This window comes from Corticium candelabrum, chromosome 2, assembly GCF_963422355.1.
Source record: "Corticium candelabrum chromosome 2, ooCorCand1.1, whole genome shotgun sequence".
Taxonomy (NCBI): domain Eukaryota; kingdom Metazoa; phylum Porifera; class Homoscleromorpha; order Homosclerophorida; family Plakinidae; genus Corticium; species Corticium candelabrum.
The window spans coordinates 9658832-9684008 of NC_085086.1; the positions used below are offsets into that span (position 1 = coordinate 9658832).

At 40.8% G+C, this 25177-nt stretch overlaps 4 protein-coding genes and 1 long non-coding RNA gene across 5 annotated transcripts; 1 reads left to right on the forward strand and 4 right to left on the reverse strand.

Moving 5' to 3' along the window:
* Nucleotides 1–526: 526 nt before the first annotated feature.
* LOC134198442 (uncharacterized) lies at nt 527–3576 on the forward strand. Its single transcript, XR_009972839.1, has 3 exons — nt 527–641; nt 701–887; nt 3434–3576. It is a non-coding gene; the product is annotated as an uncharacterized LOC134198442 (long non-coding RNA).
* On the reverse strand, nt 1394–3201 carry LOC134198441 (uncharacterized). The gene has a single exon (XM_062667850.1). It carries the CDS (start codon nt 2963–2965, stop codon nt 2291–2293), a length of 675 nt encoding a protein of 224 aa, XP_062523834.1. The 5' UTR covers nt 2966–3201; the 3' UTR covers nt 1394–2290.
* Nucleotides 3577–4165: 589 nt separating the features above from the next.
* Nucleotides 4166–16938, reverse strand: LOC134176513 (mannan-binding lectin serine protease 1-like). Its single transcript, XM_062643180.1, has 7 exons — nt 16866–16938; nt 12212–12553; nt 11720–11920; nt 11467–11664; nt 10645–10777; nt 8796–9427; nt 4166–4434 (listed from the first exon to the last, which is right to left on the reverse strand). The coding sequence occupies exons 1-7, from the start codon at nt 16936–16938 to the stop codon at nt 4166–4168; spliced, it is 1848 nt and encodes a 615-aa protein (XP_062499164.1).
* A 204-nt stretch (nt 16939–17142) lies between these two features.
* On the reverse strand, nt 17143–18843 carry LOC134198484 (coagulation factor X-like). Its single transcript, XM_062667893.1, has 2 exons — nt 18279–18843; nt 17143–18124 (listed from the first exon to the last, which is right to left on the reverse strand). Exon 2 carries the CDS (start codon nt 17952–17954, stop codon nt 17346–17348), a length of 609 nt encoding a protein of 202 aa, XP_062523877.1. The 5' UTR covers nt 17955–18124; nt 18279–18843; the 3' UTR covers nt 17143–17345.
* On the reverse strand, nt 17993–22037 carry LOC134176514 (CUB and sushi domain-containing protein 1-like). The gene is made up of 9 exons (XM_062643181.1): nt 21938–22037; nt 21217–21552; nt 20457–20627; nt 20201–20401; nt 19947–20144; nt 19051–19236; nt 18709–18999; nt 18325–18641; nt 17993–18124 (listed from the first exon to the last, which is right to left on the reverse strand). The coding sequence occupies exons 1-9, from the start codon at nt 22035–22037 to the stop codon at nt 17993–17995; spliced, it is 1932 nt and encodes a 643-aa protein (XP_062499165.1).
* Nucleotides 22038–25177: the final 3140 nt, after the last annotated feature.

Here is a 25177-nt window from a genome sequence, read left to right on the forward strand (position 1 = left end):
GTGATTGTAACAATTCTGCATGACAAACATAGAATAGTTGCATGCCTCAACCATTCCTATAAAAATCTCAACTATATACTTGATCAACGTAGTGTCTAGGAAGAGTTTCTATTAATATCAAGAACCAAAATTAGGTACTTAATTATTAATTTGTCAATTCATGAGCTGATCGTTGGAAGAATTCAAGAATAATCGATGACGTATAAATTTGAAGTTTCTATTTTTACTATATCAAACGGAAAAACATGTCTCAGAGTAAACAACACATAACTTCAGCATGGTTTTATCACTTTAGAGATTTCTGACTACATATTTTAGCTACTTAAGTTAATTAATTCTGCTTTTGCTTTTGATTGCAATTGCAATTGTTGTTCCAACCAAAACTTTTCGTATAAATGTTGTTTGCAAAAAGTTTGCTTCCATTCTCTTAGAGAAAGGCATTTAATCCATCAATCTATACTACTAATTATATGTTACCATAGCGCGAGGTCAACACGTGATGAGGCTATAAGTTCTGGTACGCGAGGTAACTGCTGGTTGTAAATGGTTGTGGTCTGTCTCTAGCTAGAGCGCTTAGATTGCTACATTGTTTACGTTGCAGTGTACAGTTTGGAGCTTTAACGAAGTCGGAAACGAACAAAGTAAGTTGGCGGCCCCTCCAACAACAACGAGCTAGAGAATTTTTGTCCAATTGTGACAGATGATGGTGTCCTCACTTGTCGCTAGTTTTCCGATGAGGAGAAGTGATGACGAAGATGAAGATGTAGTTTCTGCTGCAGTAGTTGCCTACCTACACTGGAAGTGCTGCCTTCGTCGCTGTCAGGCGGGTGTATTGTTTGACAGCGTTTCGAACACGCAGCTGCAGGCCTTTGCATGGCTCTGCAAAGGTAAGACAAATTGACTAGATGCCAATGCGTTTTACAGTGCGGGAATGTCACATGCTTCCACGTGCCAAAAGTGTTGGAACTCAGCGGCGTGTCAAATGGCTGCCCTAAACTGTACGTATAGGCACGCATGTACATTTTACGTGGCGTCATTTGTGAGCATGCACACATGCATTGGCACGTAAGTGATTCGTTCCTGCATGAAGCTTAACTAAAGATACAGTCTGTAGTAGACTTCACTAATTAACTAGGGCAGTGTAGATGCATGGTGTTGCTATGAGATATGTGATTGATGATGTTGATGGATGATGCCATGTACAATCATCCTCTTTATGCTTGGCTGGTTACGTTGTTGCTTTTCTAACACTCTCATCTCTTACGGTGTGGTGGATGGTAACATGTGATCTGTGTGCACGTGTTGCTCGATTCCTTATGCCCGCACCCTTATGCCCGCACTAAATACGTGTGAGGTCCATTGACTTCCACTATCGTCTCTGTGTTCCATGTTTCTGGACCTTCTCTGTGGTTCTTTATAGCCACACTGTCTCGTGTATCATCATGGCTCTGTATCTGTTGGGCTTTTTGTTGGGCTTGTTGTCTTTGACCGTCGTAGAGAGTTGGTGGTGTGATGTTCAGGAACCGTAAAAACACAAAGCCCTATTTTAAGATATTTTTATTTGGGACAAAACAGGAATGCATGGTCGATGGTGGCATTTAGTTGATAACATGCTGCATAGTGATCCATACATTGATTCATGCACACATAGTATATGTATATATATATATACAATGATGAAAATAGAGCATACTGATTCAGTAGTATAATGTGTACTTCTGTGTTTTGCTACTGCTATGAATCAGACTAAAGTAACATTAGCAATGCACTAGAGTGACATTAATTAACAATGTTTTAATTTCTGCTATTGAGTACCACACAAGTGACAAATGACCACATTTATGGTAATTATAACAAGCAGTGTTTTCTATCAAATTAGGTCCTTTCTTGGAAGAGGGCAGATTGTCAAGACTCTTTGGCCATCTTGTTGACATTGCATTAGTACACATGAATGGATTCGCTGAACTGGCATGAAAGTTGATGGTCCTCCTTCTTCAAATACTCCTTGCTGCCAGTGTGACAACGGAGGGAATGATGGGATTTGTGGACAATGGATATACCACTTAACGCATGCAAAGAGGTGTTCATATTTATGTCCATAAATTTTAATAGAATGTTGGACATAAAACAAAACTTTGCCGGGACGAAGGACAAAATGTTCTTGGTCTACTTCTCCATTGCAACCTGCCCATGAAGCCAAAATGACACGGACATCGTCTTGTTCACTTTGCCATTTGCGACATGTATCTTTCAACACCTATAGTGACAGACTCATGTTGGTGATACGTAATTATTTGCAATACGCAGGTAATTGGTAATAAGCAGGGATGTCACAAGAAACACACAGTAAAGCTAGTCGGTGTTGTAATCGAAATGTCGGAGATTGAGATGTTGTCAATAGCACACCATCTTCCCACATTGCTTTCAGCTCATCTACCAGTGGTTTGAGAAATGTATTAAGAGATGCTGGCTCAGACTTCACTGCTGGGATTATTCCAACCAGAAGCACGTTCTGTCTTTTGAAACGCAGATATCGAGGGAAATTCATCAGTGCAAGATAAATAACTCCTACTGATGTGGTACCATTCTTAAATGGTTGAAACCAGTCAACATTTAGAATTCCAGCATAGTGTCTTGGCTTTGAAAGGCTGAACCCATCACTGATTGCCTCGAACTCTTTCCATATCTTTCCATCATATACATCGCCTAAGTGGCCAGATGGGACACTTCTGTGGCGCCATAGCTCTAACTGTTCTGGTATACCTGGCCGAGAAAGAAGATCAGAGAGTGATTGAACAATACTATTGTAGCAATAGGTGTACTGTGGGTAGAATAAGTTTTCTTTGTGTGAAAAAGTAACTTCATGGAGTAATGGTGTGCCACACGGTTGTCTACGCTCCTGTTGAGGGTGATCGGGCCGTACTGTGTGGCTGCAATGTATTTGAGAACAACGGCTCTTTTCCATCAGTTCATCCAACTATTACAGCGAATAACATGGTTTACATACAACATACTTTGTAAACTGATCTTTGCCTTTATGTGGCAGACTTTGCTTCAATTTGTACTCAGATGTTGGTATATGTTTAGCAAGAAATTGACCTGTATTGTTATATGATCCCAATACTTGTAACATAGTGGCGATGATGCTCAACAGAGCCAGGAGTGCTCTCTTGCTCACAGAAAATATAGCCTAATCACAAATGCCAGTAAGCACTTTATCAAAATCTGTTCTCAGTATCTGCATACACATTGGTGTGCTAAAACGTTTGTAAGATTATGCTACATATTATTAATTAAGGTAAATCAAATTATGCAGTCAGTGGTAATGAGAGATAGTGAACTCTCACACAGAAAGACAATCTGGGTTCAAGACTAGTTCTGAAGTTAATGAGATATCTTAGTTTGCTGATATAAAAATACTTGTATGTTACAGGCCATGACATTGGTGCAAGCAAATGATATCACGTAGACAATCTCAGCAACAAGGCAAACCTAGACATGAAACTAACATCAGTCAGATTGATTTTGATAGTGACATTGTCTATGTTGAGATTATGTTGCATTTTGTGAAAAATTTCGTTGTATGGCTAAGTTCAATAATATACATGTATTATGTCATAAAGGGGCATCTGTAGTTACCAGACCCTTTGGTCCATCTAAACAACGCTATAAAAGTGGGTGGGTGGGTAGGGTAGAGGCCTGTTCAGATTGAAATGTCTGACAGTTTGCATTTACACTATATCCAAGTCTACTGATAGCATCACCTCCATGGGACAAACTACTAAGTTGTGTATTGATATTCATCTGGTCTGTTGTTTATGTCGACTGTTTCCTAAAGCAACGTGCACAGCTAGTCTTATTTATTATTTTTTGTTCATTGGTATTTCATCATGCAAGCTGCACAATTTGGGAAAGTGCAGCTGAAAGATTCATTTTGGTACCACAGAGTTTTAATTGTCAGAATTTTTTGAATTGAAGGGTTGAGAGGTACCGGTGATCTTTGCCAATCAGACTATTTAGATTGAAGGAAATGTCTGGTAATTTGGAGATGCCTCTAAATTGTTACTGTATGCTGTTGAAATAGTATGGCAATTACACAAGTTTAGCTTATGATAGTGAAGCTATACGCACTACAAACGAACCTGCCAAACCAACAGCAGATAAACTATCCATTGTAGAACAGCATGTCCTTGGCCAGCATTACTTTGAACAGTTGGTATTGTATCCGAAGTTTCAAAGTGATGTCATTGTAGACTTCTGCTACAGTTTCAGAGCTCCACAATTCTGGTCCTTGTTGATCGTCATCGTCTTCACTAATATGATCATGATCCTTTTCAATAATATGGTCATCGTCGTTGCAGTAACCTTGAGCGCAGTGCCTTCGATGTTTTGGGTTTATAGCTATATCTTCTTCCTTGTGTATGTCATCTATGTCTAGAATACATATCGTTATGAGGTATCAGTGTGTAGCAATTCAGGACATGTATTTGTATAATTAGAACACAACAGTAACTGTAACTAGCCAATAGACCATATTTGGAAGTGGAGCTTCTGGAGCATGCGCCCTAATTGTCTTTGCTCTTAATGTAGATAATTTAATTACTTGAGTTTAATTTAATAAACTAAAAATGTTTTGTGTGACTTTATTAATAAGAGAAAAGATAAGCTCTAAAATTAAGCCTTTTGTCAAACTAATAATAATTACATAATAAGTAGCTAATAATAATTGCAATTTTTTGTCTAGGGGCTACAGTTTGCCCTAGCACCGTGGACAACCCTGCATGCATTGGCTGTGGTGTGAACGAAATCTTTTGATCTATCTGACGTCTCTGAACAGCGTTTGGTAGAACAAAAGCAGTGTTTCTAACTCTGGAAACTGACTGAGTGTTGGGATTGAGCTTTGGGCATAGTGGACGTAGGTATTGCATGGTCACGTGACTGGACATCATTACAACTTATTTGCGCAGCATCTAGTTATTTATACACGCATGTATTAAGGTAAGAACAGGAAGGTGCATTTTTGTAAAGACTACAAGCTATTAATGACTGATCCATAGGCATCGTAAGCCACATGGCTAGTTGCTAGGTACGCGCATGTGTCTATATCAACACACCTGAAACTTAGTATGCCCAGATTATCTTGCCACCCCACATACACTACCCGCGACGAAGATAAGAAATTCTATTCTTACAAAGAAAGTACATATTTAGTAATATCTTCGCTTACACTTAATGTAATTTATTAATTAGTAATACCGCTGGAGGTCTAGGAGACTATGTAGGCATATTTTTGTTTTTATTGAACTTACGGTATCCTATGCTATTAATTATTTGACTTGTATATTAGTGAAACGTGATGGTCGTTTGGGACTGTGAACAAACGTCGCGGATTCGTCGTCGCTAGTGGAGTATTCCTCTTACGCTTGCAATTGCCTAGACCAAGTCTGTGTTCTCTCGTTGTAATACAAGGCTTTGTGTGACATATATGTTCTCAATTTCCACCAGCTGTCGCACTGGGGACAGAAATAACGATCTGCCATAACGAAGACTTTCTCCTCAGCTGACTAACACACATACGGGATTTGTCGACTTACTTATTTTCGCGGGAACTGCTTGTGTGTTACGAGTTTTGCTGTCTAGTCTTTTTTAAGGGAAATGTTGAGAGACGAAGTTTTCTCTGACCGTGAGGCAGATAAGACTCAGCTAGAATCGCTAGGGTTGCTCCTTCGGCAATCTATTGATCGAAATCGCCAGCTTGTTCAAGCACCACCTTACAGCGAATGCTAGAAACATCTAAGAAAAGCGTAACTTCGCGACGACAAAAGCAAACGGTGAAAGTAAGTCGCCAAACAGCCAGGAAACATGCATGCAGCTGATGCATGACGTCGGGCTAGCACTTTTGGCGCGAAAATCGAGAACAAATTTGCCGAATTGCAGACTGCAGTTCATGACATCTATAGATGTTTGCTCAAAGAAACCGACACCTTTCATGGATGAAATCTAGAAGAAAGGTAATTTACTTACTCTTGTTCGCTAGAACAGTAATTCTAAAAATGAAATGCTAGTTCGCGGGAAAATTGTGAATGACTTAGATAAGGCATGATGACACGCATTCCAATAGTTCTGCCAATAGTATAGGTGAATCAGCTGCATGTGTTTTGATAAAGCGTTGCGCTACAGCTTTAGTTTTGGGTAGTAGGCTTTCTTACTCGCGCTGCTCGACGCTGCCGATGTAATTAGCTAACTGCACAGTCACTTATTACACAGTTTTATAAAGCGAAATTTGGCATTGCAACTGTATTTATTCTACATTTCGACCACTCATTCAATTAATTTGCTAGACGTCTAGCTAGGTCAGTGTGACGTAGAGTTATCAACAAGCAGGCAGACAAGCAGAGAAACGCTTGATGAATTTATGTTGTCACTATAATAGTATTTGAGAAAACAATACGTGTATGGTTCGATCGTTGTACAATGGTAATGCTTGCGGAACTCCAAGGGTATTGTGGCAGAGCCATAATGAGCCCATATGTTGCCTGCAGGGAAACGGCATGTACAAAGGAAATTGTTACCACAGTTTGACTTTTTGCAGTATTCATGTATTACATGTACTACAGTTATATAGTTAACTTTGTACATGCTTTACTTTTTGGCTCTTCTGCATGTATATGACTGTACATATGTATCTTCATGATCTAGCTTCAACAGTGCTTCAAATGTAGAAGTATCTGTACTACATAAACTTGAAGCAATGGCAACAAGAAAGATCTAACTGAGTCAGAAGTTATGTGTAAGATAAATTAACTAGCTAAGTCTACTTTGGGTAATAGATACAATGCAACCTAATGTTTTCTATAGTTGCAATGAAAGTATACTATAAAACAAAAACAGAAAATGAAAAAAAGAAAAGTGATCATTGTAATGTTGCATACAGTGGTGATATATCCTTGTATTGTTACATATAGTTGTGATATATCCTTGTATTGTTACAGATAGTCGTGATATATCCTTGTATTGTTACAGAAAGTGGTAATATATCCTTGTATTATTACCTAAAGTCGTGATGTATCTTTGTATTGTTACATATAGTTGTGATATATCCTTGTATTATTACATATAGTTGTAATATATCCTTGTATTGTTACAAATAGTGGTAATATATCCTTGTATTATTACCTAAAGTCATGATATATCTTTGTATTGTTACATATAGTTGTGATATATCTTTGTATTATTACATATAGTGGTGATATATCCTTGTATTATTACATATAGTGGTGATATATCCTTGTATTATTACATATAGTGGTGATATATCCTTGTATTGTTACATATAGTGGTGATCTATCCTTGTATTATTACATATAGTCGTGATATATCCTTGTATTGTTACAGATAGTCGTGATATATCCTTGTATTATTACATATAGTCGTGCTATATCCTTGTATTATTACAGATAGTCGTAATATATCCTTGTATTGTTTCATATAGTCGTGATATATCCTTGTATTGTTACATATAGTTGTGATATATCTTTGTATTAGTACATATAGTCGTGATATATCCTTGTATTGTTACATACAGTTGTGTTATATCCTTGTATTATTACATATAGTGATGATATATCCTTGTTTTGTTACATATAGTGGTGATATATCCTTGTATTGTTACAGATAGTCGTGATATATCCTTGTATTATTACAGATAGTCGTGCTATATATCGATCTGAAGCTGACTGAGAATCGCTTTCTCCACTGTTCTAAGAATTCACTAGAGTTTGCTCTTCCTGACTCAGCAACAGAAAACTTCCATAGATTTTGTAAATATTTGAGAATAGCTAGACACAGTCTGTAAAAAAGCGTGCCCCATGACGAGAGACATCGTTTACACAGATGAGCACCACCGACACTCGTTTCAGACCTGCATGTATCTTCTGTTGTCTGTTTGTCTGTGTGTATCATCACGTACGCTAAACCCGCTAAGACAATCAGCACGAAAATGTGCAATAAAATCGTGTTGCATGGGCACACTCAAATGCAAACGTTCGTTTCTAACGTGTCTCATTAGGAGAGCCTCTTTCGAGGTCCAAGTACCGACGGGATACTTTACAGGAGAAAAATTTGCATAAAAAATTTAAGTTGACGTTTGAAGTCTGATGAAAAATAAACGGACCGTATAATTCTGGTGGCAGCGTCTAAGATTCTGGTAAGGTCTGGTCTTGAACAATGCCATCCGGGAACCAGAGATTGCGTGAGTTGCGCCTACGATGCACGCACCGCGCTCACTAAATATTTTTTAGTTGCTTTTCAGATCAGGTTAGAATAACAAGTTTCGTGCGTCAAGGCGTGGAGGCCACCTGTAGGTGTATGAATGTTGACAGTTGACAAACCCAACTTAACAGAACACCGTACACCAGAGCCGTATACGGTACTGGCGCAAACGCCTACCTCGCATACTCGGTTACTACTCCACAGATGATTTTCAAGAGCAATGCCAGGGACCTCAGATAGTCTTTTATAGTCTGAGTAGTTGCTCGGTAGTTGTTTGCTGTTGCTGGTAGTTGAACTTCTAGCTTGGTGTTTAGACACGTGAATTTCAAAGCCATTAATCTCTTAGCGTCACATTTGCTGCGTGCTAACAAACAACAACTTCACTGACAGATCACTACTGTTACGTGCACGTCTACATTGTCTTAAAACATACATACTGATACATGTAGTATATAAAGACCATGCAATAAACACGACTGTATTTTGCAATGTCTATACACTCCATTATTAAACAAAGTTTTCGCCTGAGTCTGGGCAAGAATCACTAGAGCAATTCTCGACGTTGTCTTCAATCCATTGCCTCAACTTCCGGACGTCTGTATAGAACCCGTATTGTCCTGCCAGACCGCATCCACTGTCCCACATGACAATCCCAGTAACAACGTAAGTATCTGAATCCTTTCTCATGCAAAATATGGATCCACCGCTGTCTCCCCTGCAAGCTCCCGCCTGTCCCATACCGTCACCGGCACAAAACGAGGTTTCCGCCACTGGATATCTGGTCGACTTTTTACAAACTTCGATGTCGGCGACAGGAAGATTGTCTTGTTTAAGACTAGTAGATGGTTTTAGACTGAGGACTTCATTTTCGCTCTTTTGTACCGTGCCTCCCCATCCTGCTACAACACACTGAGCGCCCGGTCTGTAGTAAAGCTCGTCTCCTGCCTGAGGTAGACAAGCTTTTCTGACAAAGTTTGAAAACTCAACTTTACAGCAGAGCTTCAGTAGCATAATGTCATTGGCGAATGTATTGCCATTGAAGCCTTTGTGTAGTTTGATACCACAAACTTTGTACGTTGTTTCAGTCGCTTCATCTACGTACCTTTGAGAGTCTCCGGTTACCACTCGAATTTCATCATTGCTTATGCCTTGTAAGCTGTAAAGACAATGAGCGGCGGACATAATCCAGCAGTCATTTATTATTGTTCCACCACACGTGATTATCCAAATTCCATTATGACGAGTGTAGATCGAGACAATAAACGGCCAAGCTCATTTGGACGAATGGCAACCACCAAAGACGCGTGCCCTGCAGTCAGGAGCGCTCGTTGTATCACCCTGCTCATAGTAATCTAAAGCGGACAATAAGCAATTGATTTACAAATATTAATATGGAAACTATTGTCTGCTATTGCAAGGAATTAGTACTTAAGAATATTTATTAAAACCCTAACTATCTGTAGCATTACGATTTAAACTTCTAGTAATGCGAAAGCAAGACGGCTTACTCAATTTAAAAGTGAATGACTTCTTGATAAGTTCGTTCAGAAGCACTGGTTCTCTGACAGCAAAAAAAGTACTCTTTCTTTGAAGCAAGACGGATTAAGACATCCCAGTTCAAATCACTATCTCTGTAAGCAATCGTGTATATTTAAGGACCAGTAATGTTCTAGAGCTGCTTCGCCTCATCACTAGAATCTCCTGCCCAATTAATTTTTATTTCCATCAGTCAGTAGGAAAATCGCTCTTTTGCAATCGGATTTGCTCTTAGGTAAGATTTTTCTGCGAATGTGTTTCAAAACCGGACCAGTTGCAGTAGCCACAGCAAAGTAGCTGGCACTTTGAATGGCCTCAACCGTCTTGAATGGCCTCAACCGTCTCTTCTGTCGTCTTTTTATATGCCAAGTTAAATGGTGGATGTCTCTTGTGATCGTAAGACAGCAAAGCCACTCTGGCCTGACCCGCTTCAATGTCGAACAGTGCGACAGATCAAGCAGCAAATGCAAGACTCAAGTTGACGTTATGTTCAGATATGCTTTTAGAGCAATCAATGGCGAAAATGAGATCTACGCATCCCTCACCAACGACCACCGATCGCCCTCTGCACAATCATGCGTTGGAGCTTTTGGTTGCGTTGCTACCAGGCTGAGAAGACTCTATGGAAGAGTTCTTCTTGTCGTTGCATTTGATAGTTCGATCCACAAAACCTACTCTGAACTTACCTGCCAGTTGAGAAGGATTTTTAAATAGATCTAAATTACAAAATCAATTATAGCGTTTACTTTTCTAGACATACTAGTTAATGTTTCCATACCTTTACAAACTGTTGGAAATCCATTCCAATACGTTTTGCCAGAATTTGATTTCAAGCACCTTCTCAAATGCGTACCCTTCTGTTCGTAGGCTTTGTTACAGCCAAATGTTGCAAACTGGCTGTGAGCGAAAGAGACCACTCTCCGCTTGCTGTTATAAGGAATATCACGATTATCACAAGTTGTAAGATTTGCTAAAGCATAGATAATTATATAAAGATACTTAAATGTCATAAATCATTTGCTATTAGTCATGCAGACAGACAGACGACCAGACAAACAGGGAAACAAACAAACGTACAGACAGACAAACAGACAGAGAGGAAGACACACATACTGACAGACAAACAAACAGACAGACTGTCAGATTGGTCGATATAATGGCCCTAATAGATCAATCGACGCCACTTTTCAAGGTTTCCACTAGCTTACTTAGCCTGTAATAGTGATCATGTTTGAAATATACTACCAACCAACAGACCGATAGAAAGAGAGACAGACAGTCACACAGACCGACAGACAGACAGACAGTCACACAGACCGACAGACAGACAGTCACACAGACCGACAGACAGACAGTCACACAGACACAGACACACACACACACACACACACACACACACACACACACACACACACACACACACACACACACACACAGACAAACAGACAGACAGACAGACAGACAGACAGAAAGACAAACAGATAATCAGATGGAGAGATAAAGGAGATTTGTTGATCTACATATTGCAACGCGCATGCTATCATCCGTCCATCTCACAACAATTTTTTAGCCAACTCAAACATTTTGTTATTTTTAGGGACATACACTCTCGCTCAAGCCAGAGATGGCTCAACCCTACATATTATGTGCTATTCTTACCTACGCATTTCTGTGGATGGTGTCTTTTCCTTACAGGGTACCAAGAGCCATGCGCTTGACAGACAACAGTTGGAATCCTATCCAAACCAAATCCCTCTAAACATTTGTATGTAGCCACTGTTCCCAGAACGAGTGGACTTTTGACTTGAACGAATCCTTTCGGCTGAGGAGATGGAGGAAGAAGTTCACACTGAAAAACTGCACACAACAAATTTACATATTTGAAAAATCAAGTGCGTTGGTTTGATCTCACGTTTGCAGTATTTTTTGACCGGCGTGTACTGCCATTCTCGTGTGCACTTGCACACAGCACAAACTGTGCAAGCTTCTGTTTCAAAATTGTAGCCTAAGTTACACTGGAACTCAGCTGGCGCTCCAAAGTGGGTAGGAGGAGAGTTTACTCCAACGATGATGCCGTTTTTAGGAGGAAGCAATGGAGGACATGACGTCACGCCTACAAATTTTTGCAAAAATAGAAATCTACTAAAAGCATTGATAGTCTTCGTACTCACGTTTGCATGTGATTGTATCTGATGGAGTTCAGCGACTGTCGATGCAAGTTTGTGTTGCATTAGGACCTTGGGCGACATATCCGGGACAACAGCAACGTATGGCTCTCCGCCGGAAATCACTCAACCTCACCCTTCCATTTGCTACACTGTCATGTCTTTCACAAATTGAAACTGAAAAATAGTACACACTATTTAGACTCGTTTTACAATTTCACATGGAGTAACCTGTATACCATCAGAACTGCTTGATAGGGATATCTTATATATAGCAAATATAGCAGAACGAAAAGCAACAGAGATTTCTGGGGAATTTTTCACGTTGAAAACCACGAATTCAAACTTTCCAGAGTGTTCAGTAACATTTGCATTTTCTTGTCCAAGCGTATCTCTAATCATGACAACATCCTTGCTCTTTTCAGTTTTCAATGTATGTATGTTGACTTCAGCTGACAGCAAGTCTTGTTTGCCTATAACCGTCCATAAACAGTCTGCGTTGCTTGGATAGAAACGAGGGTAGTTGGGCGATCGGATGAAGAGCTTTTTTGAGTTGGGCAGTCGAATTAATGAGCCACAAGCTATAAAAATGGATAATTTATTATTATCTTTCACCTTAGTCTAATTATCTGGGAAATTATAGTATACAAACTTTCATGATGCCACCAATTTGTCAGTAATAATTTCTGTACTTTAGCTTAATTTTTCTAGAGATTTACATTTTCATTAACTCATGTTGTCTTACTATTTCTTTTCATTACCGCGTGAATTGCCGACTTCTCTCCACATGCGCTTTACCTGAACTCCACCACCATTCTGTGTCCAGACGACACGACGTCAACAGGTGATGGGTACGAGTCCTACCTAATTATTTCAGTCTTTTTTGACTTAGACTCGTCATAGACCTTTACCCAGTCTCCTTCTTCGATATCAAACTGCTCGAAATGTAACCGAACCGCCTCCTGTTGACGAACGCGTATACTCTAAGTACAATGAATGCAATTTCGATAACGGCCATTAGCAGTATGAAGCGTTGTCTTTTGTTTTCTTCTCGTAACTTTGCCACCGCAAAACGCGTAACCTGAAAAGAACAAAGAGCGTAGTCAGTCACATTCCTCGTTCGACCACACAAAGAAGCCGAATGTTTCCTGACGTTCGCACTTCGTGCACGTACTGTGAACCAAACCAAATCCAAAACCCCCGGAATTCATCCAAGCACCCCGTTCGACGTGCAGAAGCCACCCACACCGGTTTGTGTCCAATTGAAGCGGCAAACAAACAGTTGAGCTAAAGTGCAGCTCTTGTAAGACTACAGCGTGTGCAAGCATACAAGCTTAGAAGTGATAGAGCTAGGTCTCTCTAAATTCTTTCCAATAAAAGTACGACACAGTTCAGCTACACAAGAAGGAAGTAAATGAGACTCTTGCATTCGAGTAACTCGTTTCTAGTTGTTCTTACGTTTGCAGCTGCAAGCTGAGCTGCACTGCTGGCTGAAACATTCGTCTAGCGACGCAGTTGATGTTATCAGAAGAACGATGGAAAGAAAACCAGCGACATAGTTAGCAGCCGGCTGACTCTGACCGCTAAGACGATGACGCGAGCGGGTTAATAGAATGTAGTAGGCGTTTATAAGATGTACTTCCCTATCAAACTGCTATTCTCTGATATGGCGTGCATGATGTAGCAGTACAGGCGCTAATGCAGTGTTTGTCCAGGGATGGTTCGCTTGGGTGTAGAAAGTAATAGGTAGAGTGTAGACTAGCTTGTTAAATAAGCACGGTCTAACAACAATCAGCGCACGCTAACTAAGCCTTATTTCAACGACTAAAACACTGACTTTACTTGCTAATTTTATTAGCTTCACGCAGCCGTATACAAAAGTTTACGGTAATGGGCTACTAGGATAAAATAAAAAAAGTGATACGACCATGGACATGCGGCAGTGGCCGATGCCTTCTGACGCCCATGCATTTAAATTTGAAAAGAAAATTTGTCTTGTTAAGCTAGATTTACAACATGACGCTGGCGACGCTCAAGGACGCTAACGACGACGCTCAGGAAGGCGTCCTAGTATTGTAAAAACTCACACGTCGCGTCACGAGCGTCGTCAGCGTTGTCAGCGTCGCCGACGCTAGATTTGATTCCGGTTCAACTCTAGCGTCCAAACCGTAAGTGCTCTAGCGTCTACCGGAAGCACGTGTCTTTGGATCGACAAATCCGATCAAATCCTGGAGAGAAATAACCGAAAGTAAACTATGAAAGAGAAGCCTACGGAAAGTGTATACGTGTAAGTACAACTGCTTGCGGCAGATCAAGTGACAGTAGCTTACAGATGAGAGGTCCAAGAAAAAGACTTGAAAAAACCTATCAAAAAACTAGGCTTCGAGCAGGCTGCCAAATAATGTGAAAGCGTCTTCGCGACAACTTGGTGAGAGAGAAACCCAGGAAATGAAAACCAAATTACAGACTTTTGTATAGGATTATGATGAGCATGCGGGTAGTGCCTCGTTTCTGACGCTCATTATTAAATGATATTGTAAATGGTAGAGCGTCAGCATCAGCATTTTGCCAATCTACTCCGCGTCTTCGCGCGAGCGTTTTGGGCGTCATCAACGTCATATTGTAAACCCAGCTTTAGTCTCTAGAAATTGTCTGACCCCGAATTCAGTACCTCCATGCTTCATTGCTCGTACGCACCATTATCACTATCTCTATCATACGTGTAATAGATTAAAATGTTAGAAACTGAGACTTAATTGATCACAGTGGTTTTGTACGTAGCAACAATGAAAGAATATAGATCATTTTGTCATCATCCAAACCTCTTATAATAGCTCGTATATAATTTTTAACTCCCAGTAGCTGACAAAGCGAACATTAAACTACTGTAAGATGGTTTATAAATACAACACCCTCCCCTTAAGCCCGTTCGCCTATGGGCCTGGCCGAGCTGGCTATAGATATTTGGACTTGTAGAACGGTTATATATAGAATTGATTATGGTTTGTTGTTATCAGGAGACTGTGATTGCAATACAAGCACAAAATAACAAATATCAACTAGTAATTGTTGATGTGCCCATACTCGTAGAACGGACGTGGCAAGTATATATAGCAGAGTGTAGCGAATGCAACTACCTTCCTGTGATCAGATCAAAATGATTTGTATTAATCAAAATTCAAAGCACTAGAAAAGCGGGTGCTACTATACTATAGCATTTCTACGTATATAAGAAGGGCTTCTGTGCCTGTCTGCCTCTGTCTTTTTGAATGTCTCCTTGTCAGTCTGTCTGTCTGTTTGTCTTTCTGTCTGCCTGTCTATGTGTCTGTCTGTCTGTCTGTCTGTTTCTCTGTCTCTCTGTCTCTCTGTCCGTCTGTCTGTCTGTCTGTCTGCCTGTCAATACACACATTTTCTTATACAAGACTTTATTACAGTCTTCCCTAAAATTCAGCAAGTTCTAAGAGAACTAAAACCCAAGAGGTCCGTAAGTACGACTAAGTGTCAAACTGTTGACAATAAGCCAACAGAGTTTCTTATGGCATCAACTGAGTCACCACTATACTGGTCTCTGCTTATCTTCTGCAGTAACACTCTTGCATTGCAATACTCCATCACAATTGGGAATCGCGTCCTCCAGTAATTCTTAAACTAGTCTTGTCTGCACTCAGTTGTCCGTGTTGCTGTTAATGAGAGCTTGTTGAGATACTTTTGGGCTTCTTGCCCCCAACGACCAAAGTGCTTCATCACCAGAAGAAGAAAAAATTCGATGTAGTTCCACAAAGACATGCCTTAATTTTGGGTGTATTTGTCATTTTTCAGCATTTCTCTTTCAGTAGCTGCTGTCCCACCTTCTAGGGCTGCCTTTGCAAGAGGTTCAAGTGCTCACGGATGTGTCAAAGAGATGACTAACTCCACTTCTTTACCGGAATCACGATCCACTTCATATATGTCAGGTTTGCTGTCACAATCCAGGAGATGGTGTTTTGGTACAATCTTATGAACAACATGCAGCTGTCTGAGACACTCAGTGTCTGTATATTTGTCTGTCTGTTTGTTTGGATGTCTGTTTGGCTGTCTCGTTGTTTGCTGTCTGTCTGTCTGTCTGTTTGTTGTTATATGAAAATGATCTTAAAGATGATCTGCTCTTCAAAAATCGGTCACGAAACAAATATCTTGTCCAGCTTACCGAGGCATTATTCTTCGCCTGACAAAGAAAATAACATTTTCCTGAAGATATTACTATTACAATTCTGAAGCTGACTGAAAATCGCTTGGCTCGGTGTTCCAAAATTTACTAATGTTTGCGCTTCTGGACTCATCAACAAAAGACTTCGATACATTTTGTAAATATATTGGTGACTATCTAAACCCCATCTGTAAAAAGCGTGCTAAGTGATGACAAATATCATTTTCACAGAAGTGAACCACCGACTCTCGTTTTAGACCTGCATGTATCTTCTGTGTCTTTCTGTCTGTGTATATCATCAATCACGTACGCCAGAACCGCTAAGACAATCACCACTAAAATATTAATAAAGCCTGCGTTCCATGGGCACACTTCAATGCAAGCGGGCATTTCGAAGTAACGTGTCTAATTAGGAGAGCCCCTTTCTAGGTCAAAGTACCAACGCGAATATACTGTAGTGGCACAAATTTTGCATGACAAACCTGCAAGTTGACGTTTTACGTCCGATAAAAAATAAACGGGCCGTTTACTTCTGGTGGTAGAGTATTAGAATTTGGTAACGATTGTCTGGTTTTGAACGACCTTATCAGGGAATCAGAGATTGCGGTTGCGCCCACTATGCAAGCACTGCACTCGCTAGATATTTTTCTAAATTGCTCCTCAGATCAAGTAAGATTAATGAGTTTCGTGCGTCAAGGAGTGGAGACCTGAAGTTGGTATATGCATGTTGACAGGAGCTAAACCGAACACAACATCGACGCGCACACAATTACCTCGCATACTCGGTTACACTCCACAGATAATTTTCAAGAGTAATGCCAGGGACGTCCGATAGTCTTTTATAGTCTGGGTAGTTGTTCGGTAGCTGTTTGCTATAGCAGAAAGTTGAACTTCTAGTATGATGTATATACACGTGAGTTTCAAAGCACTTAATCTCTTAGCGTCGCTGTGTTATTAGCCATCACATTTGCTGTGTGCTAACAAACAACCACTTCACTGAAAGATCACTACTGTTACGTGCAAGTCCATCTTGTCTTAATACATACATACTGATACATGTAGTATATGAAGAACATGCAATAAACACGATTGCATTTGCAATGTCTCGATACACTCCATTATTAAACAACGTTCACGCCTGAATCTGGGCAAGGATCACTAGAGCAATCCTCGACGTTGTCTTCAATTCATTGCCTCAACTTCCGGACGTCAGTGTAGAATCCGTATTGTCCTGCCAGACCGCATCCACTACCCCAGCTGACAATCCCAGTAACAACGTAAGTATCTGAATCCTTCCTCATGCAAAAGATGGGTCCACCGCTGTCTCCCCTGCAAGCTCCCGCCTGTCCAGTACCGTCACCGGCACAAAACGAGGTTTCCGCAACTGGATATCTGGTTGAATTTTTACAAACTGCGATGTCGGCGACAGGAAGATTGGCTTGTTTAAGACTAGTAGATGGTTTCAGACTGAGGACTTCATTTTCGCTCTTTTGGACCGTACCTCCCCATCCTGCTACAACACACTGAGCGCCCGGTCTGTAGTAGATCCCGTCTGCTGCCTGAGGTAGACAACCTTTTCTGACAAAGTTTGAAAACTCAACTTTACAGCAAAGCTTCAGTAGCATAATGTCGTTGGCGAATGTACTGCCATTGTAGCCCGTGTGTACTTTGATGCCGCAAACTTTGTACGTTGTTTCAATCGCTTCATCTACGTACCTTTGAGAGTCTCCGGTTACCACTCGAATGTCATCATTGTTTACGCCTTGTACGTTTTGAAGACAGTGAGCGGCGGACATAATCCAGCAGTCATTTATTATTGTTCCACCACACGTGATTATCCAAGTTCCATTTTGACGAGTGTAGATCGAGACAAGAAACGGCCAAGCTCATCTGGACGAATGGCAACCGCCAAAGACGCGTGCTCTGCAGTCAGGAGCGCTGGTTGTACCACACTGCTCAGAGTAATCTAGTCATAAGGAATTGATTTACAAAAATTGATATGGTGGAAACTATTGTCTGCTATTGCCAGGCATTAGTAATTATTGAATATTTATTAAAACTCTAAATATCTGTAGAATTACGATTTAATCTTCTAAACATGCAAAAGCAAGACGGCTTACTCAATTTTAAAGTAAATGATTTCTTGATAAGTTCGTTCAAAATCACTGGTTCTCTGACAGCAAAGAAGTACTCTTTCTTTGAAGCAAGACGGCTCAGGACATCCCAGTTCAAATCGCTATCTCCGTAAGCGATCGTGTATATTTCAGTACCATTAATGTTCTTGAGCTGCTCCGCCTCATCACTAGGATCCCCTGCCCAATTGTTCTTCCCATCAGTCAGTAGGAAAATCGCCCTTTTGCAATCGGATTTACTCTGAGGTAAGATTTTTGTGCGAATGTGTTTCAAAACCGGACCAGTTGCAGTAGCGCCACCACAGTATCTGGCACTTTGAATGGCCTCAACCGTCTCTTCTGTCGTCTTTTCTTTCTCCCAAGTTAAAGTGTCGATGTCTCTTGTGATCGTAAGTCAGCAAAGCCACTCTGGCCTGACCCGCTGAGATGTCAAACATCGCGACAGATCGAGCAGCAAATGCAAGACTCAAGTTGAAGTTATGTTCAGATATGCTTTTAGAGCAATCAATGGCGAAGATGAGATCAACGCATCCCTCGCCAACGACCACAGAACGTCCTCTGCACAAGCCCTCGTTAGAGCTTTTGGTTGCGTTGCTACCAGATTGCGAAGAATCTATGGAAGAGTTCTTGTTGTTGTTGCATTTGACTGTTCGATTCAAAAACCCTTCTCTGAACTGACCTGCCAGTTGAGAAGGATTCTTAAATCGATCTAAATTACAAATCAATTACAGTGTTTACTCATAAAAACAAACTAGTTTACAAACTGTTGGAGTTCCACTCCAATACGTTTTGCCAGAATTTGACTTCAAGCACGTTCTCAAATGCGTATCCTTTTGTTCGTAGCCGTCGTTACAGCCAAATGTTGCAAACTGGCTGTGAGCGAAAGAGACCACTCTCTGCTTGCCGTTTGCAGGAGTACAAGAATCATCACAAGTTGTAAGATTTGCTAAAGCATAAAGAAACTTAAATGTCATAAAATCATTTTCTAGTAGTCATGCAAACAGGCAGACGACCAAGCAAACAGGAAAAAAAAACGTACGTAGAGAGACAAACAGACAGAGAGAAAGACACACAGAGTGACAAACAAACAAACAGACAGGCGAACAGATTGGTCGGTATAATGGCCCTAATAGACCATCTACCCCACTTTTACTGTTTTTCATTTGCTTCTTTACTTAGCCTGTAATTGTGATCATGTTTGAAATATACTACCAACCAACAGACCGATACAAATGGAGACAGACAGTCACACAGACAGACAGACAAACGGACGGACGGACGGACGGACGGACGGACGGACGGACGGACGGACGGACAGACAGACAGACAGACAGACAGACACATGTAATCTATTCTCATAGAGATTCTACTAGGACATATGCTAGGATTCTATAAATTCACATAAGTCTTTGTAAACAAAAAGTAATTAACAAACTAATAATAGACAGACAGACAGACAGACAGACAGACAGACAGATGATCAGATCGACAGATAAAGGAGATATGTTAATCCATATATTTCAACGCGCATGCTACCGTCCGTCCATCTCACAACAATTCTTAAGCCAACCCAAAACATTCTTGCTAGTTTCAGGGACACACACTCTCGTTCAAGGCAGAGACGGCTCAACTCTACACATTAGGTGCTATTCTTACCTACGCATTGGTGCGGATGATGACTTTTCCTTACAGGGTACCAAGAGCCGTCCGCTTGACAAACAACAGTTGGAATCCCATCCAAACCAAATCTTTTTGAGCATTTGTAAGTAGCCACTGTTCCCAGAACGAGTGGACTTTTGACTTGAACGAATCCTCCCGGCTGAGGTGATGGAGGAAGAGGTCCACACTGAAAAACTGCACACAAAAAAATTTACCGATTTGCAAAATCAAGTAAGGTGGTTTGATCTCACGTTTGCAATATGGTTTGACCGGCGTGTACTGCCATTCTCTTGTGCACTTGCACACAGCACGAACTGTGGAAGCTTCTTTTTCAAAATTGTAGTCCAGGTTACACTGAAACTCAACTGTCGCTCCAACGTGGGTAGGAGGAGATTTTCCTCCAACAATGATGCCGTTGTTTGGAGGAAGCAATTGAGGACATGACGTCACGCCTAAAATTTTTAAAAAAAGACACATACTAAAAAAGTTACGTATTTTATTACTCACGTTTGCATGTGATTGTGTCTGATGGAGTCCAGCGACTGCCGACGCAAGTTTGGGTTGCATTATTACCAATTGTGACATATCCGGGACAACAGGAATGTATGGCTTTCCGGCGGAAATCAGTCCACCTCACCTTTCCATTTGCTACACTGCTAGGTCTTTCACAGATCGAAACTGTAAAACAGTATACACTATTTAGACTCATTTTACAACTCCATGTACATGCTTTACGCGTATACACCATCAGAACGGCTTGATATGGCTATCTTGAATCCAACGTCATTAACACTGACGTCAGACCAAAAAGCAACTGAGATTCCCGGTTAATTTTTCACAATGAAAACTACGAACTCAATTGTTCCAGAGAGTTCTATGACATTTCCATTTTCTTGTCCAAGAGTATCTCTAATCGTAACGATATCCTTGCTTCCTTCGGTTTTGAAGTAAATTATGTTGACTTCAGCTGATAGCAAATCTTGTTTGCCTACAACCGTTCATAAACAGTCTGCATTGCTTGGGTAGAAACTAGGGTATTTGGGCGAACGAATAATCCGTTTTCCTGAGTTGGGCAGTTGAATTAATGAGCCACATGCTATAAAAATTTTAATGATTTTTAGCTAATCTCTTTTTATCTTAATATACTTCTATAGAAAATTAGGTTACAAAATTTGATGCTGCCACAAATTTGTCACTAATAATTTCTTTAACTTAATTTTGGCTGAATTTCTAGATTTACATTTTATCATAGCTCTTATTTTCTTACTGTTTATTTCCATTACTGCGTGAATTCCTGACTTCTCTCCACATGCGTTTGACCTGAACTCCACTACCATTTTGTGTCCAGACGACACGACGTCAACAGGAGAGGCGTAGGAGTCCCACCTGATTATTTCAGATACTTTTGATTTGGACCCGTCATAGACCTTTACCCAGTCTCCTTCTCCGAGATCAAACTGCTCAAAATGCAACCGAACCGTGTCTTGTTGACGAACACGTATATTCCAAGTACAATGAACGCATTTTCTGTAACGGCCGTTAGCAGCAGGAAGCGAAATTTTTTGGCTTGATCCCGTAATTTTGCCACCGCACTGCACGTACCCTAACAATTAAGAACAAAGAGCGTATAGTCAGTCAACCTTCCTCGTTTGATCACACAAAGGAGTCGAATGTTTCCTGTCGTTCTCACTTCGTGCACGTGTTGTAAAGTAACCCTAACCCGACCAAAATCCCCGGAATCCACCAAGCAATCCGTACGACGTGCAGAAGCCACGCAAACCAGTACGTGTCTAATTGAAACGGAAAACAGACAATTGAACTGAAGTGCAGCTTTCGTAAGACTACAGCGTGTGCAAGCATGCAAGCCTAGGTGATAGAGCTAGAAGTCTCTAATTTCTTTCAAATAAAAGAACGACACAGTTCAGCCCAACAAGAAGCAAGTAAACAAGACTCTTGCATTCGAGTAACTCTTTTCTAGTTGTTCTTACTATTGCAGCTGCAAGCTGAGCTGCACTGCTGCATGGAACATTCGTCTAGCGACGCCGTTGATGTCATCAGAAGAGCGATGCAAAAGAAAACCAGCGACATAGCTACCAGTTAGCAGACTCTAAGCGATAATAAGATGACGCGAGCATGTTGATAAGATGTAGTGGGCGGGTCTAAGTTGTTGTACTACCAACAACTGTCTATTGTCTGATGGTCTAGTGTGATGTAGCTGTACAAGCACGTACGCGGAATTTGTCCCGGAAGGGTTCGCTTGGAATAAAAGTGGACCCATTCAGAGGTGTAGGAAGTAAAGGTAAAGTGTATAGCCTAGGGCGCTAACGATCGAACAAAAATTAGCGCACGCTAACAAAGTTTTATTTCAACAACTAACACTGAAAACATGCCACTTAATCTTAATGGTTTTTCACTGACACCTAATATTTTAACTCTGAATATCGAGCAGCTTGATAACTTAGAACATTTACATGGCGGAACGTGGCAAAATTTATCTTCACATAACCCTAAACGAAAGTTTACGCTAATGGGGGACTAGCAAAAGGATATGAAAAACAGTGGTACGTCCATTTACGTACGGCAGCGGCTGATGCCCCTCTAACGCCCCTACATTTAAAGTTGCGAAAAAACTTATCCTGTTTTAGTCTCTAGAAATTGCCTGGCCTCAAAATCAGTACCTGCTTGCAAGATTGTCTCTAAGCACCACTATCATTACCTCAATCATACATGCAATAGAGTGTATGTTAGAAAATGGGACGTATCTAATAACTGTGCTTTTGTGCGTTCAAACAACGGAAAAAGATAGGTTATTTTGTCATCATTTGGACCTCGTATCAATAGCTCGTATGTATATTATTATGACTCCCAGTAGCTGACAAAGAGGACCTCTAACTGCTGCAGGAGGGTTTATAAATACGACCCCTTAACCCCGTCTACGTACGAGCCTGACCAGGCTGGTTATGGATATATATATATATATATATATATATATATACACGTGTGAAACAGTGATCTATATAAATTATATTCTATTGGTGTCCTGATATCAGGACACTGCGATTGCAATACAAACACAAAAGTAACAAAAGTTAATGTCAATTAGTAGGTGTTGGTTTGCCAATACACGTAGAAATGACGTGGTAACAATAAATAGCAGAGTGTAGCGCACGCAAGTAACTCCCGTGTTCAGATAAAAAAGATTTGTGTTAATTAAAATTGCAAGCACTAGAAAACCGGCTGCTACTATAGCACCGGGTTAGCGTGGTTCTGAAGTTTTGGAGGCTGATAAATTAGGCCGCAGACCCACGCCCATTTTTCACACAAAGCCACGCCCAATTTCTACTTTCTGGCTCGCAGTTTGTAGATATCTAAGAAAATTAGTATCATTCTCAGGTTACAAATAAACTGTACATGTGGGACTGAGTACCGTCAGTGTGCGTATAAAGGAGTGCATGAAAATAGCGGCGTCGCGTAATAGGGGCTAGAGGGGGCTGATGCCCCACCACTTTTCGGGGGCGTCTTCAAATTTTGAATATCAAAGACCGGAGCCGAAGTCTCAGCAGCGAGTCAGCCCCACCACTTTTTGCGCACTTACAGTCCTTGTCAAAAAAGGTTTCATGGCTCGCTACAATCTTCAAAATTAAATGGCATCTCGATGACAATAGAATCTAGAAGACCAATTCAGTGCAAACGACGTTGACCAATTTTAGCATTTTGTAATCTAGTGAGCAATATAGGTCTAGATATAGTTTTTTAATTAATACGTAGAATAAACCTGTGGAGAAAGTACCGTGGAGTGCAAGCAAATCATTAGGTAGCGGAGCCGCAGGAAATTCTATTCTCCTTAAGTGTCCACGACTTGTCGACACTAGTTTTATCATACTGTAATGATGATGTGTATTGTCACAGAGAATAGTAAGCGTTGTCGTCGATCGTCAACATACTACTCTGAGATTAAGAGGACTGTCACTGCTTAGTAACATGTAATGATATTCTTGTTTGAAGCGAAGTGACACGCCCAAAATGTCCTCCCCAGCTCCCCTCCCCCAGCTCACTCCCCCACCTCTCCTCCCCCAGCTCCCTCCCCCAGCTCCCCACAACTCCCCTCCCAACAGCTCACTCCCCCCCCTCCGACGCTATGCCGATGACTACAGTATTGCATCCCTACGTATATACAAAGGGCCTCTCTGTCCGTCTGTCTCTCTGTCTGTCTTCTTGTCTGTCAGTCTGCCTGGCTGTCTGCCTGTCTTCCTGCCTGCCTGGCTGCTTGTCTGCCTCCCTGCCTGTCTGTATGTATGTATGTATGTTTGTATGTATGTATGTATGTATGTATGTCAATACATATATTTTCAAACATTGATCTATTATAAACTATCTAAGCAAAGCAACTAAATACTGTCTGTCTGTCTGTCTGTCTGTCTGTCTTCTGACTGTTAGTCTGTCTGTCTGTCTGTCTTCTGACTGTTAGTCTGTCTGTCTGTCTGTCTGTCTGTTGTTATACGAAAATGACCTAAAAGATAATCTGCACTTCAAAAAGTTCAATGCCATCAGTCGTTCACATTAAGCATTCTGTCCAGTTTATTGAGGCATTCTTCTTTGCCTGACAATGAAGATATCTTCTTCATGATGCTGTTACTATTGCAATTCTGAAGCTGACTGAGAATCGCTTTCCCTGTGATTCAATATTTCACTAACATGTGGTCTTCCTGGCTCATCAACAGAAGACTTCCATATATTTTGTAACTATTTGAGACTATCTAGACCTCATTATTCAAAAACGCGTGCTCCATGACGACAAACATCCTTTTACATAGGGACGCAATCCACTCTCGTTTTAGAACTGCATGTGTCTTCTGTTAGTTTGTCGGTTTGTCTTTGTGTATCATCAATTACTCACAGCAAAACCGCTAAGACAATCACCACAAATATATGCGTAAAGACCGCGTTTCATGGGCACACCCCAACGCAAACGGGCTTTTCGAAGAAACGTGTCTAATTAGGAGAGCCCCTTTCTAGGTCCAAGTACTGAAGCGAAATTATATACTCTAGCGGTACAAATTTTGCATAACAAACCTGTCTATTGACGTTTGACTTTCGATGAAAAATAAGCGGGCCGTATTATTCTGGTGGCAGCGTTTTAGACTCTGGTAACGTTTGTCTGGTCTTGAGAGAAACCATCCGAGAACCAGAGATTGCTTGAGTTGCGCCCACAAAGCACGGACTGCACT

Coding starts and splice junctions, on each gene's coding strand:
- LOC134198441 (XM_062667850.1), bottom strand. CDS start 2,965: ATGGAAAAGAGCCGTTGTTCTCAAATACATTGCAGCCACACAGTACGG.
- LOC134176513 (XM_062643180.1), bottom strand. CDS start 16,938: ATGCGAGGTAATTGTGTGCGCGTCGATGTTGTGTTCGGTTTAGCTCCT. Junction 11,921..12,211: donor CCTATCAAGCAGTTCTGATG/GTATACAGGTTA, acceptor AAAAATTTGTAG/GCGTGACGTCATGTCCTCCA. Junction 4,435..8,795: donor TGATTCTTGCCCAGACTCAG/GCGAAAACTTTG, acceptor TATGTATTCTAG/ACATAGATGACATACACAAG.
- LOC134198484 (XM_062667893.1), bottom strand. CDS start 17,954: ATGTCCGCCGCTCACTGTCTTCAAAACGTACAAGGCGTAAACAATGAT.
- LOC134176514 (XM_062643181.1), bottom strand. CDS start 22,037: ATGTCGCTGGTTTTCTTTTGCATCGCTCTTCTGATGACATCAACGGCG. Junction 21,553..21,937: donor CTCAGCTTGCAGCTGCAATA/GTAAGAACAACT, acceptor CTTAATTGTTAG/GGTACGTGCAGTGCGGTGGC. Junction 18,125..18,324: donor TCTTTGCTGTCAGAGAACCA/GTGATTTTGAAC, acceptor CCTTATGACTAG/ATTACTCTGAGCAGTGTGGT.